Source organism: Athalia rosae, chromosome 2, assembly GCF_917208135.1.
Source record: "Athalia rosae chromosome 2, iyAthRosa1.1, whole genome shotgun sequence".
NCBI lineage: Eukaryota > Metazoa > Arthropoda > Insecta > Hymenoptera > Athaliidae > Athalia > Athalia rosae.
Window position 1 is genome coordinate 29,561,192 of NC_064027.1, and position 14,245 is coordinate 29,575,436.

The 14,245-nt window shown below is 37.9% G+C and overlaps 3 protein-coding genes and 1 long non-coding RNA gene across 5 annotated transcripts; 3 read left to right on the forward strand and 1 right to left on the reverse strand.

The window, feature by feature from the left end:
- Positions 1-131: 131 nt before the first annotated feature.
- On the forward strand, positions 132-1,334 carry LOC125499776 (dynein axonemal heavy chain 2-like). Its single transcript, XM_048649219.1, has 5 exons — positions 132-185; positions 247-429; positions 520-713; positions 794-1,022; positions 1,119-1,334. The coding sequence occupies exons 1-5, from the start codon at positions 132-134 to the stop codon at positions 1,332-1,334; spliced, it is 876 nt and encodes a 291-aa protein (XP_048505176.1).
- Positions 1,318-12,624, forward strand: LOC105692484 (dynein axonemal heavy chain 2). The gene is made up of 40 exons (XM_048649485.1): positions 1,318-1,592; positions 1,664-1,884; positions 1,967-2,084; positions 2,176-2,347; positions 2,473-2,648; positions 2,706-2,868; positions 2,955-3,179; positions 3,251-3,539; positions 3,617-3,754; positions 3,832-4,002; positions 4,095-4,386; positions 4,462-4,553; positions 4,637-4,843; positions 4,918-5,123; positions 5,211-5,396; positions 5,492-5,711; positions 5,777-5,943; positions 6,019-6,239; positions 6,389-6,498; positions 6,570-6,685; positions 6,747-6,847; positions 6,934-7,112; positions 7,216-7,515; positions 7,595-7,882; positions 7,951-8,141; positions 8,210-8,537; positions 8,617-8,781; positions 8,859-9,025; positions 9,097-9,268; positions 9,325-9,537; positions 9,611-9,826; positions 9,892-10,042; positions 10,114-10,263; positions 10,329-10,461; positions 10,537-10,881; positions 10,964-11,236; positions 11,306-11,650; positions 11,713-11,847; positions 11,908-12,184; positions 12,399-12,624. Exons 1-40 carry the CDS (start codon positions 1,442-1,444, stop codon positions 12,471-12,473), a joined length of 7,845 nt encoding a protein of 2,614 aa, XP_048505442.1. The 5' UTR covers positions 1,318-1,441; the 3' UTR covers positions 12,474-12,624.
- On the reverse strand, positions 2,908-13,979 carry LOC125499819. 2 transcript variants are annotated; one of them, XR_007276808.1, is made up of 3 exons: positions 13,841-13,979; positions 13,536-13,700; positions 2,908-3,031 (listed from the first exon to the last, which is right to left on the reverse strand). It is a non-coding gene; the product is annotated as an uncharacterized LOC125499819 (long non-coding RNA). The 2 variants fall into 2 exon arrangements; XR_007276809.1 differs by having other exon boundaries at positions 2,943-3,047.
- Positions 13,275-14,054, forward strand: LOC125499815 (dynein axonemal heavy chain 2-like). The gene is made up of 2 exons (XM_048649501.1): positions 13,275-13,450; positions 13,554-14,054. Exons 1-2 carry the CDS (start codon positions 13,360-13,362, stop codon positions 13,706-13,708), a joined length of 246 nt encoding a protein of 81 aa, XP_048505458.1. The 5' UTR covers positions 13,275-13,359; the 3' UTR covers positions 13,709-14,054.
- Positions 14,055-14,245: the final 191 nt, after the last annotated feature.

Sequence of the window (14,245 nt, forward strand, 5' to 3'; positions counted from 1 at the left end):
TGGAACTTCTTGCCAGCTGCGAAACAATGCTTATGGAGAGAAAAGTATTTTGCGATCATTTTCATTCGGTAGGGTATTTTTGTTTCATGAACGAATTCCGTAGGAAACTTTCAAAAATCAACTGCTAGAAGATGCAGCGATATTTAAACGCGACGCTGTTTCAATTTCGGAAAAACTATACGCCAGTGGGCCCTTTTCTTCTGACTGGAAATCTAAAGGCAACATTTGAATTCATAGTCACACTAGTTGACAATCAAAAAAACGCTAATTTTCGCGAATTTATTTTACTTTACAGACGCCATAGAATGGCTAAAGGCATACCGCGGGGAAATCGATGTCCTCAGAGAAAGAGAAGGAAAACTAAAATACGATTTAGCAGTTTTTGGTATCAGTCAGCCGGACTCATTTGAACTTGCGAAGCTAGAAAAAGTTCGTACATTTTTTTAAACTCCGAGACACACGCGTTTTTCAAGACTGAAGAAAGACTTACTAAATGATACTATTGTTTCCCCATTTTAGGACCTCGCTGCCATTGAATTAATTTGGCAACTCACAGACGAGTGGAACAGTGCTTGGGAACGTTACAAAAATGGAAATTTCTGGACAATTGAAATGGACGAAATGGATGCCACGGCAAACGTGCTTTTCCGTAAATTTACTCGATTGTCAAGAGAACTGAAAGAAAAAAATTGGGAAATTATCGAGACTTCCAGGTATACGAGTATACATAAATCTTTTTTTCATAAAAATTATTCAAATATTGAAGAGAATGATTATGGATATAATTTTCCAGATCTCGAGTGGACAAATTTCGACGTACTTTACCTCTGATAACAGATTTGAAAAATCCAGCAATGAGAGAGCGGCACTGGAAAAGTGTTAGAGAAATAGTTGGAAGAGATTTTGACCAAAACTCACCAGATTTCACATTAGATCTTATCGCCGAGCTCCAATTACAAATGTTCGCAGATCAAATCAGCGACTTATCAAACGCAGCGACTATGGAACTCAATATAGAAATGGTCGTTACTGGTTTCTCAAATATATTTGAATTTTTTACATCAATGCATTACTCACAATCACTCTACAGCTGTATAACAACCAAATGCAAATTTCAGGGTTTGAAGATTATCAATGAAGTTTGGAAAAAAATGACTCTTGAAATGGTTCCTTATAAAGACAAAGGTATTTTCCGACTGAAAACGGTCGACGATATTACTCAAGCGCTAGAGGATCATCAGATTCAGTTATCAGCGATGAAATCTACGAGGTCAGAATTCGAAATGGTGGATCACGAATCTAAACTTAAATACAAAAACTTCAAATCTGACTGACTGGTAGATTTGTCGAGCCATTCGCGGAAGAAGTGGATTTTTGGGAACGGGCATTATCCGATGTAAACGAAGTATTGGACGCAGTGCTCCTCGTGCAAAGGAGTTACATGTATCTCGATAATATTTTCTATTCAGAAGACATAAGAAAACAACTCCCAAAAGAAACAGACGACTATGACAAGATAACTAGGGAATGGATCAGAATCAGCGGTCGTATGGCAGCGCATGGTCTCGCTTTAAAAGCGGCTCGCGATCCACGTTAGTATCTAAAATGAAACAAAGACAAACATTCATTATTTTCATTATTTTCCAAATTCACTTCATTCAAGCTGGGGTCCTGAATCAATTGAACGCGCTTATCGACCAATTGGACGGTATTCAACACGCGTTAGAAGCGTATTTAGAAACCAAGCGTCATGTTTTTCCACGATTTTATTTCATCTCAAACGATGACCTCCTAGAGGTGTTGGCCAATTCCAAAAAACCCGAACTTATTCAACCTCACGTAAAAAAGTTATTCGACAACATAAAATCCCTGAAATTTTCCAAGGTAACTATCATTTCCAACCAGTATAATCGACGTTGATTTTACTTCCGTAATCGCATCATTCGAATTTTTTTTAAAAATACAGCAACCCCTTACGAATAAACCAGGCATCGAAGGCATGACCTCAACCGAAGGAGAGTACGTTGAATTTGTTTATAACGTCGCCGTGACAGGACCTGTGGAATCGTGGCTTTGCGAAGTTGGTAATAAAAAAGAAAATCAGTACAAACTATGATACATGGCCTGACTAAATGCAAACGAATGAAAATGGACTGAATTGAAATTTCATCGTAGAAACTGCGATGCGAGTTTGTCTGAGAGAGATTTTGAAACAATGTCGAATTGCCCTGAGAAAAATGTTGACTAAGCGCGACAGGTGGGTCAAAGAATGGCCTGGTCAACCTGGAATCACTTCTACTCAGATACAGTGGACGACAGACTGCACGCGGACCCTGCTCCATTGCAAGTTAGTCTATTTGTTTTCTTCTTACAAATTCGTCTTTCACTATCCATGAAATGATAATAATGATAAATAATTACCCTTAATATACAATTCTCATCTTTTACATCGCCGCTAATTTTTTAATGTAGATTACTTGAGACTAAAAAGCCATTGAAAAAATTGAAGAAGAAACAAAATCAAGTATTGGCCAAGTATTCCGAAGCAGTTCGTGGGAATTTGGATAAATTACAACGTTTGAAGTTGAAGGCGATAGTCGTAATAGAAATTCATGCGAGGGATGTAATTGAGAAAATGTACAAAACAGGTGAGTCAATGAACTGTGATTTATTTTGAACGATTTATGACTTTTTTATAATTAAAGGTTGCATGGACGTTTCGGCATTCGAATGGCTTTCCCAGTTGAGATTTTATTGGGACCGAGACATAGACGATTGCATCGTTCGGCAGACTAATACATTTTTTGTTTATGGATACGAGTACTTGGGAAATTCAGAACGCCTTGTAATTACCCCATTAACCGACCGGTGAGCGATCCTCAAGTTCATCTCTTTCAAAATTCTAAAAAAAATTTCAAATCGTCGAACCAATATTTTCTTACCATCGCCTACAGTTGCTACATTACTTTGACCACTGCCCTGCACCTTCACCGTGGTGGAAGTCCAAAGGGACCAGCCGGAACGGGAAAGACTGAAACAGTAAAAGACTTGGGGAAGGCCCTAGGCTTCAATGTCATTGTTCAAAACTGCTCCGAAGGATTAGATTATAAAAGTATGGGCAGACAATTTTCAGGACTTTCTCAAACAGGTGCTTGGGGATGTTTTGACGAATTTAACAGGTTCGAATTCCAAAAGTGATACTTTGTCTAATAGACACGATTTATGTACTCATCTAATTCACACTTTACAGAATAAACATAGAAGTATTGTCTGTGGTTGCTCAGCAAATTCTATCGATTCTGACTGCTCTAGCCCAAAAATTGAAACGATTTATATTCGAAGGAAGCGAAATCGCGCTTGTACACACCTGTGGAATATTCATAACCATGAATCCTGGTTACGCTGGTCGAACTGAACTCCCAGATAATCTGAAATCCATGTTCAGACCGATATCTATGATGGTACCAGACAGCAGCATGATCGCAGAAATAAACCTGTTCGGCGAAGGCTTTCAAAATACACGCGCGTTGGCCAGAAAAGTTCGATTCATTTTCCCACGTTTTTTTCCAGCTCAAGATGATCTTATATCTTTCGTTAATTTATTGTCTCTCTGAAGGTATTTACTTTGTACACATTGGCCCAACAACAATTAAGTAAACAATTTCATTACGACTTTGGGCTACGAGGTATTGTAACGTTGACCAGGTATGCGGGTAAAAAAAGGAGATCATATCCGAATCTTCCGGATGAAGAGGTTTGCTGTTTGATTTTTTTTATTCCTAATAGTGGCCATCAAATTGGTGATTTAACGTAATATCGGTAATTTTGTAGGTCATTATTTTAGCAATGCAAGACATGAACATGGCAAAATTAACTTCTGATGACCTGCCTTTGTTCATTGGAATAACGTCCGATCTATTTCCTGGCGTTGAAGTACCATCTGTGGATTACGAGGAGCTAAATAGTTACATTACGGCGGAAATCCTTAAGCTCAATTTGCAGGTCGCATTCGATATTGTTTCATTATTATTTAATCAATGTGTATCTGACACTAAAAATAGCTGATTTTAATTTGGCTGAACTGAAAAATGCAGGTCATTCCTATAACGATAACGAAAGTGATCGAACTTTACGAGACAAAAAACTCCCGACATTCTACGATGATTGTTGGGCTATCGAACACCGCAAAATCGGTCACATGGAAATTGTTGAGGAATACTCTGACGCAGATGAAGAAAGACGAAAAACCTGGAGCTAATATCGTTTTTGAATATCCAATTAATCCGAAAGCTTTAAATCTTGGTGAATTATACGGAGAGTATAATTTATCTACTGGGGAATGGTTAGACGGTGTCATATCATCGATCATGAGAAAAACATGCTCAGGTTTGTTCGAAGAAATCAAAGACCAGTTTGATTCTCTGAATTTCCCATTTTTTCATATTCTGATTAAACCACCAGAGGATACGCCAGACGAGAAATGGATACTATTTGATGGTCCTGTTGACGCTGTTTGGATTGAAAATATGAACAGTGTAATGGATGATAATAAGGTAATTTCAATGTTAAAACCAATGTCGAAACTACTCTAATTAAACTCTAACGTATCTTTAAATCTGAAAATCTTTTATCCCAGATTTTGACCCTTATAAACAACGATCGTATAACAATGCCTGAGCAAGTATCGTTGCTTTTCGAAGTCCAAGATTTAGCTGTTGCATCACCAGCAACAGTATCGAGAGCTGGAATGGTCTACAACGATTACAAAGATCTTGGCTGGCGCCCATACGTCGCATCATGGTTGCAAAAGTTCGAACCAAATAGGCCGGAATTCGTCCTAGAGGTACTCCTTCGTTTCGCTGCAACAATTTCCTCATCACGCTTTACTTTACATCTACAGAGAATGTACAATTTTAGATGAATCAGCTGATGGAACGTTTCGTGGACTCTACGTTAGAATTCAAACGTTCAAAATGCGAAGAGACTATCCCTGCTCCAGAATTGAATTTGGTCCAATCTTTGTGCAAGCTCTTGGGGGTTCTGGCCACTCCAGAAAATGGCGTGGTAATGGGCGAAGACCCAGAAGTTTACAGCTCTGTGTGCAAAATGTGGTTTCTATTCTGGTAAGCGTGTTGAAAAAATTAGAGGTGAAATCTCGTTCGTGTTTATTTTTTGTTGTATTTGATTTCATACTATTTAAATTTTTTTAGTATGATATGGTCGCTTTGTGCGACAGTCAATGAAAATGGGAGACAAAAAATGGACAATTTTATAAGAGAAATGGAAGGAAGTTTTCCTATAAGAGACACCGTCTATGAGTATTACGTTGATACTCGACAAAGAGGTTTTGTATCGTGGGAAGATAGACTTTCTCCGACTTGGAAATTTCAGATAGGGTATACACGCATACAACATGCTCGAATGATTATACAATGTATAATGTATACGGCATTAATGTCCGGGATATATAATTATTTTTTCTCTATCGCAGAATTCCATTCCACAAAATAATAGTGCCAACAGTGGACACTGCTAGGTACGATTACTTAGTAGGAATACTTTTGTCGAATGGGTTTCCAGTTCTTCTTGTGGGACCTGTGGGAACCGGAAAAACATCCACAGCTCAGTCTGTTCTAGAGTCCTTGGATTCTAGGAAATATTCACTACTTACAATAAATATGTCCGCGCAGACGACTTCCAATAATGTTCAGGTAAATTTATCCTAACGGAATTTGTTTAAGGGATGAAAAATATTAAATTTTCTCGGTTCATTTAGGAAGCCATAGAAAGCAGGGTGGAAAAAAGAACTAAGGGTGTGTTTGTTCCCTTTTCTGACAAGACAATGATCACTTTTATGGATGACTTCAATATGCCAATGAAAGAAACTTATGGTTCGCAACCTCCGTTAGAATTAATACGTCAATGGATAGGGTATGGATTTTGGTAAGTGAAATTGGATATCATGAATTTTTTCATTTTTTTTTTCATCTTTTTCACTCATATTAAAAAAATCTTCAGGTACGATAGACTGAAACAAACTAGAAAGTATATTCAAAAAATGCAACTATTAGCTGCAATGGGACCACCAGGGGGTGGTAGAAATTCAATCACGAACCGTCTTCTGACCAGATTTAATGTTATCAACATGACGTTTCCTGCGGAGAAACAAATCGTTCGTATTTATGGTACAATGTTGAATCAGCAGCTGTTTGAATTTCATAACGAAGTCAAATCTCTCGGTATGGTCATAGCAACTGACTTATAAACGTACGATATGCAATCCTCTCCGAAATGTGACTTTCCAATCACTTAGAAATTGTGCAAAACTACGGAAATCCAAAAGTTATCTACATTTTTTGAATTTATTTATCCGATGTTTTTTTTATAGCAACCGATATAACCACTGCCTCAATCAACATGTACAATAACGTGATTCAGAAAATGTTACCAACACCTGCCAAAATGCACTATTTGTTCAATTTGCGAGATATATCAAAGGTGAGTGATCCATTAAATCTGAAGAATAAATGCTCACCGCTATCTGGACCCCTATCTTACTTTGTGGACAGATTTTCCAAGGACTACTCCGCAGTCACAAAGATTATCAATACTCGAAGCAAACTTTCCTACGACTTTGGGTTCACGAATCATTCAGAATATTTTGTGACAGATTGATCGATGAAAGGTATGAAATACTGAGAAAAAGTTTAGATTTACTTGTATCCATAACTAACATAATTTCACAGGGATCGGGAGTGGTTTACAAATGAAGTCAACGATCAGTTGGGAAAACACTTTGAGTTAACATTCAATAATTTGTGTCCGGAGAAACGATGTCCCGTCTTTGGTGAGAATTATATCATGCGATTCTTACAGTTACAGTATACCACATGAATACAAGGATATGTGAACTGGAAAAGAGATTATTTTCAGGTGGATTCATAAACGCTTGGGGAATTTATGAAGATCTACCAGACCTCGTAGCTGTACGAAATTTCATAGAAAATCAGATGGACGAATATAATGCTTCGCCTGGAATAGTTCGACTCGATTTAGTGCTCTTCCGTGACGCTATCGAACACGTTTGTCGTATAGTTCGTGTAATATCTCAGGTCAGCTATGACGAAGGGCTAAAAAACAGTCATTGCAGTGCCATATTATATCCTTTAACATAGTCAAGAATTCAGGCGCCTTATCTAAATTGTTCTCCAATAGCCTCGTGGAAACGTTCTCCTCGTCGGTATCGGTGGAAGTGGTCGTCAATCTTTGTCTCGCGTAGCGTCGTACATGTGTGAACTGTCGACATTCCAAATAGAAGTAACAAAAAATTACAGAATAGCAGAATTCCGAGAGGATTTGAAGGCCCTTTATGCTATAGTAGGAGTAGAAAATAAACTGACCAGCTTCCTATTTAATGATACACAAGTATCAGAGGAACAATTTTTGGAAATAATCAACAATATGTTGAGCACAGGCGAAGTGGCGAATCTGTACAAGGCCGACGAGATGGAAAATGTAAAATTTGCATCCCAATCGAAGTTTCAGCCATAAAATTAGCCATAACAAAAATAAAATCATTACCACGAAATTACAGATAAAAGGAAGGCTTTCAAAGGAAGCTATCAAAGCCGGTTATTTGCCAACTACGGAGTCAATATATCAGTACTTGATAGAAAGAGTACGAGCCAATTTGCATATTATTTTATGCGTAAGCCCAATCGGAAGTGCATTCAGAAACAGATTGAGACAATATCCATCCTTAATAAATTGTACCACCATCGATTGGTTCCTCGAATGGCCTAGAGAAGCTTTGCTCGAAGTCGGTAACAAGTTTCTGGCGAATTTCAATCTCATAAAGACAATTACCGGCGAAAATAGAGTGGTAATTGACGTTTGATTTGAAAATTAGTGTTTGAAAAACAGAAAACAATATTTTTTGTTATTTTCTAGGAACCCAGGAGATCCTCAACGGCTATACCCATACCTCCTCTACAAGAGCGTCTCCGTGATGGGATAGCATCTACTTTTTCCCTGATCCACGACACGGTATCCCAATTTTCAAAACGAATGGCCTTAGAAATGAAAAGATACAATTACGTCACGCCAACTAATTTTCTGGAACTGGTGGCGGGATATAAAGAGTAATTAGTTCTCACAGAGTGTTTGGCATAGCTTAAATTGCAGTATATCAGCTTGATATTCTCTTTAGAATGTTGGTTACAAAGCAAGCAGAGTTAGCGGAACAGTCAAACAAGCTACGAAATGGTTTATTCAAGATCGATGATACTAGTATCAAAGTCACCGAAATGGCGGCAGCCCTTGAAGTAACTCAACAGCAAGTTTTAACTTCGACAAAAGAGTGCGAAGAATTTTTAGTAACGATAGTGAATCAGCGACGAGATGCTGACGAGACTCAGAAGGCAGTCACTGCGAAGTCAATTCGTATAGCAGAAGAATCCACGGAATGTAAGAAACTCGAAGAAATTGCACGTGCAGATCTTGCTACCGTCGAGCCGACTCTTATCGAAGCTATCAAGGTGATTATGAAGCCGACTTGTGAAATCTAGTATTTAATAATAATGGAGTGGTTAATGAAGCGATTGATTGATTGTTCAGGCACTCGACGCGCTGAATAAAAAAGATTTATCGGAAATAAAATCATTCACACGTCCACCTGCAAAAGTTGAAATGGTCATGGAGGCTGTGATGATATTAAAATGTTCCGAGCCGTCGTGGGCTGAATCTAAGCGACAGCTTGGTGACGTGAACTTCCTGAATACAGTAAGTCGCAAGTCTGTTATTTTTTCCGCAACTGACTATATTCTAGAACGGAATCTGGAAATTTAACTATTTTATAGTTAAGAGATTTTGATAAGGACCACATATCAGACCGTACACTCAAAACGATTGGCAAGTACACAGCTAATCCAGATTTTGACCCTATAAAAGTCGGAATTGTATCTATTGCTGCGAAATCATTATGCATGTGGGTCATAGCCATGGAAAAATACGGAAAATTATATCGGTATGAATGAAAATCAAGTTTTGATCATGGACTTTAATGTTATCGAGTGGAAATATTTTTACTTTCATCAGAATCGTAGCGCCTAAAAGAGAAAAATTGGAAGCTGCTTTGGAGTCTTTGAGACAAAAAGAAGCTGCTTTAGCAGAAGCTAAAACACAATTGCAAAAGTTGAGAGAGGAATTGGACGCTTTACAACGTACTTACGATCAAAAAATGCAAGAGAAAGAAGATTTAATTGCCCAGGTACTGCGGCTAAAAAAGTGGTAGCAATTTTATCAATTATTTTATCAAATTCTCAGGCAGATTTGCTGAAATTGAAACTGGAGCGAGCAGCTATGTTGGTCGATGGCCTGTCTGGAGAACGTATTCGTTGGCAAGAAACTGTTCTAGTGCTCGAAAAACTATTCGACTGTCTTCCCGGCGACTGTCTTCTAGCCACAGCATTCGTGTCTTATTTAGGGCCATTCGTTTCCAATTACAGAGAAGATTTGGTTGCAATTTGGAGAAAAGAGGTGATACTATCAACTTGGCTTACACGTCTTCTTATTGAAAATAATAATGAACATTCCACGTAATATTCTTCAGGTGATAGAAATGGAAATCCCCTATTCCACGTCTCTCGATGTCAAGGATTTTTTGAGCGACCCTACGACAATTCGAGAATGGAATATTCAAGGGCTGCCATCAGATGGGTTTAGCACAGAAAATGGTATAATTATAACTACAGGAGCACGATGGCCACTTGTTGTAGATCCGCAATGCCAGGCAGTGAAATGGATTAAAAATATGGAATCTAAAAATGTATGTTTCCACGAATTTCAGCACTCTTTTGCACGTCATGTTATTATTAATTGTTTGCTTTTCAGTCTTTGAACGTAATAGACTTTGGCCAATCAGACTTTATGAGGACCCTAGAACGTGCCATACAATTTGGGGAGCCAGTCTTGCTTCAAAATGTAGGAGAAATTTTAGATCCTGCATTAAATCCAATCCTTCAAAAAGCCTTTGTGAAATCAGGTTTGGCACGATCTGACTTAAAATTGGCTTTTCATGATAGAGAATTTCTATCGTTGTATTACTTCTTTCAGGCAACCTCGTCATGATTAAATTTAACGATAAAATGATCAATTATAACGATAAGTTCAGGTTGTACATTACAACAAAACTACCTAATCCTCACTATGCTCCTGAGATATCTACTAAAACGACACTATGCAATTTCGCCATCAAAGAACAAGGTAAAATATCGGATCGTGAGTCTTACATCTGAATCGCATAACTATCCGCAATCATAAATCTGTAGGTCTAGAAGCCCAGCTGCTAGGTATTGTCGTCAGGAAAGAAAAACCTCAACTAGAAGAACAGAAGGACAACCTTGTGATAACAATTGCGACTGGAAAACGTACTCTGAAGGATCTTGAGGATAAAATTCTCTCGTTAGTTATTAAACAAACATAGATGAACGCTCATTTTTCATACTGGATACGTAATCCACGTAAAAAAAATTACAGTTTACTTGGAGTTACCTCTGGATCCCTCTTGGATGATTTAGATCTGTTGAACACGTTACAAGTCTCCAAAGCGACAGCTATAAGTGTTCAGGAATCTTTAATTACTTCGGAAGAAACAGAAGTTGAGATTGACGCGGCTCGAGAAGGATATCGCCCTTGCTCAAAACGTGCAGCTATATTATTTTTTGTACTTAACGACATGAGTCACATTGATCCTATGTACCAATTCTCCCTTGATGCTTACATTTCACTGTTCATTATTTCTATTGACAAAAGTCAGAAGAGTCAAAAATTATCTGACAGGATTAGCATTCTCAACGACTACCACACTTATGCGTTGTACAGGTAAAAAATCAAATATTAATCACCATCCATACAAATTAAACTGACGATGCCACGACCCACTCCGATTTTTTACTTTCAACAGAAATACGTGTCGAGGTCTCTTCGAGCATCACAAACTTTTGTTTTCATTTCACATGTGCATTAAGATACTAGACGCTCAAGGGAAAGTCGTAAGGGGCGAATACGCTTTTCTACTGAAAGGAGGTATCGTTGTGGACAAAGAAAATCAGCCTGATAAACCGGTGGTATGGTTGACAGATGAATCTTGGGACAATATTACCGAACTTGATAAAATCCCAGGATTTCATGGTGTCGCAGCATCATTTGAACAGTTTCCCAGAGAATGGCATAACTGGTGAGTGAGCATAGAGTTTGGTGAGCTGACTCAATAAGATATTTGATAAAATTTTTGCCCATTTTGCAGGTACACTAATACAGAGCCAGAATCATGTCGATTGGTAGGTGAATGGGATGACACTTGCAATGAATTCCAACGTATGTTATTTGTGAGGAGCTGCCGTTCGGATAGGATATCATTTTGCATAACATCATTCATCGTTAATAATTTGGGACAAAGATTTGTTGAACCACCTGTGCTTGACATGAAAACTGTATTGGACGATTCTGTAGCGCAAACTCCACTGATTTTTGTATTATCCCCTGGCGTTGATCCTACAAGTGCTTTAATGCAGCTTGCTGATAACCAGGATATGGCAGGACAATTTATGACTCTCTCTCTGGGGCAAGGACAAGCACCTATTGCAACAAAGTAAAATCATCTAATTTTCACGAAAATGATACAGGAATGATTCCACTATTATCTGGTTTCAGAATGATACAACTTGGTGCGCTTGAAGGAGCTTGGGTATTTTTAGCGAACTGTCATTTATCTCTAAGTTGGATGCCAAAGTTAGATAAAATTGTAGAAATGCTGCAGACGAGTGTAATGCTGCACCCCAAGTTCAGGTGATTTTGTGGCTTTGGGAAAAATATTTATTCTATTGAAAAAAATTCAAATCTCTGCAGACTCTGGTTGAGCTCAAGCCCAACTCCAGAATTTCCCATATCTATTCTACAAGCTGGAATAAAAATGACGACAGAGCCTCCAAAGGGACTGAAAGCTAATATGAAACGGCTCTACCATTTGATAACTGACTCTCAATTTGATATGTGCTCGGCTAAGGCAAAATACAAGAAACTCTTGTTCACACTAGTCTTCTTTCATGCAGTTCTTTTAGAACGTAAAAAGTTCCAACAGTTGGGATGGAATGTGATATACAGTTTTAATGATTCAGATTTCGAGGTTTGTGCTTTATTCTAGATTTCAGGCAATGATGTAATACCTATTTCATTATCTTAGGTGTCAGAAAATCTCTTACAAGTGTATTTGGACGAGTATCCTGAAACACCATGGGATGCGTTAAAATATCTAATAGCTGGTGTAAATTATGGAGGTCATGTGACCGACGATTGGGATCGTCGTTTGCTAATGACATATGTTCAGCAATATTTTTCAGATGATTTGCTCAATAGTCAATTCTACCGGCTTTCTTCGCTTCCAACCTACTATGTTCCTAGAGATGGTTCATTAGAATCGTACAGAGATTTTGTAGCAGTGTTACCGAATACAGATAAACCAGAAGCATTTGGTCAGCATTCAAATGCTGACATTACTTCGCTAATTAATGAAACGAAAAGTATGTTCGACACGCTGATGAGCTTACAAATCCAAGCTGTGTCTGAATCAGACAGTTCAAATAAAGAAGATAAGGTATGTTCACATTTTTCTTTACTAAAACAAAAATATTCAACTGTTTTTTGTTTTCAGGTCATGCAACTTTCCATTGATATCTTAACTAAAATTCCGAATTGCATCGACTATGAGACAACTGACAAGTTGATAGGGCCGATAAAAACGCCCTTGGATGTAGTGTTACTGCAGGAGATAACCCGATACAATGTACTCCTAATCAAAACGCGTATAAGTTTAGATGATCTTCAGCGTGCAATAAAAGGACTAGTTGTTATGTCAGAGGAGCTAGAAGAAATATTTATCTGCATGTACGAAGGACGTGTACCAACTACCTGGCTCACTGTGTACCCTTCGTTAAAGCAGCTTGGCTCATGGACGAGAGATTTGATAAGTCGTATAGAACACTTTGCAAAATGGGCTGAGACAACTCATCCACCTTTGCTATTTTGGCTAGCGGCATATACATTTCCGACTGGTTTTCTTACTGCAGTCTTGCAGACATCGGCAAGACTATGGAACGTTTCTATTGACTCATTGTCATGGGAGTTTTTTGTGTTTTCTGTGGATGACAGTGCAATATCTGAACACCCAACAGTAATAAATATAGCCTACTTTTCAATCGAAGATCTATGATAAATTCTCATTGACTTTGTTCTAAACTTCAGGATGGCGTATACATACGGTCTACATATTTAGAAGGTGCTGGTTGGGATAAAAGAAATTGCATGTTAACAGAACCTGCCCCGATGCAACTTGTGTGCAATATGCCTGTAATCTATTTTAGACCAATGGAGATTTTCAAAAAAAAGATCAAAGGTGGGGCAAACTTAAACTTAATATACTTATGTTAGCAACACAGTAAAAATTTTATGAAATATTTGCTTTAGTGGCAACTACTTACATTTTTTTTCTCTGTCAGGATTATACAACTGTCCCTGTTATTATTATCCTCAAAGATGTGGTGATCAGGGAAGACCGGCTTTTGTTGTAGCTGTAGATCTGAAAGCTGGGCCTGATGGACCAGATTTTTGGATTAAACGTGGAACCGCACTGTTATTAAGTCTCGCTGTATGAAAAAATTTTTTTATTTGTTAACATTGCAGGTAATAATAGTATGTATGTAGGTATATTATTGAGAGGATCATTATGGCTACAACTTTCATCATTCATTCCGATATCATATGAAAGTTTAATGGAATTATAAACCTTCCTCTGAAAGATGACACACACGTATCAAATTATTGTATTTTCCTCTCGATTTCTCTCATTTAAATGATTATTTCAAATACTTGATATCGCCGGTTACTGTCAACGTCGACTGAAAACAACCTATACCATTCGCGACATCATCTGCAGATTTGTCTGCAGATGACTTCAGTGATCCCATGAACCTCCATGGTAACGAATTCAGATGGCGCAAAGTTGACAGTTCTGGTCAACGAATTCAGACTTGAATTCGTTGGTTCTGGTGGTAGCAGAGTTTATTTAACGAACTCTGATTTCTAAACTCAAATAGCCAAAAACGCATTGAAATGATTTCGAAAAGAGCGTTTTTGACAACACAAAAATTGAAAAAATTCAAGTCGGTAGTCTGTAGTGCTTTTTTTCGTT

Bases quoted from the DNA above. Each gene is read 5' to 3' on its own strand.
- LOC125499776 (XM_048649219.1), top strand. From the start codon at position 132: ATGCAGCGATATTTAAACGCGACGCTGTTTCAATTTCGGAAAAACTAT. The intron at 186-246 runs GTGGGCCCTTTT...TAGTCACACTAG, and splicing joins TTCGGAAAAACTATACGCCA to TTGACAATCAAAAAAACGCT. The intron at 430-519 runs GTTCGTACATTT...TCCCCATTTTAG, and splicing joins AACTTGCGAAGCTAGAAAAA to GACCTCGCTGCCATTGAATT.
- LOC125499815 (XM_048649501.1), top strand. From the start codon at position 13,360: ATGTTAACAGAACCTGCCCCGATGCAACTTGTGTGCAATATGCCTGTA. The intron at 13,451-13,553 runs GTGGGGCAAACT...TTTCTCTGTCAG, and splicing joins TTTCAAAAAAAAGATCAAAG to GATTATACAACTGTCCCTGT.
- LOC105692484 (XM_048649485.1), top strand. From the start codon at position 1,442: ATGTATCTCGATAATATTTTCTATTCAGAAGACATAAGAAAACAACTC. The intron at 6,499-6,569 runs GTGAGTGATCCA...CTTTGTGGACAG, and splicing joins ATTTGCGAGATATATCAAAG to ATTTTCCAAGGACTACTCCG. The intron at 12,185-12,398 runs GTTTGTGCTTTA...AATATTTTTCAG, and splicing joins TTAATGATTCAGATTTCGAG to ATGATTTGCTCAATAGTCAA.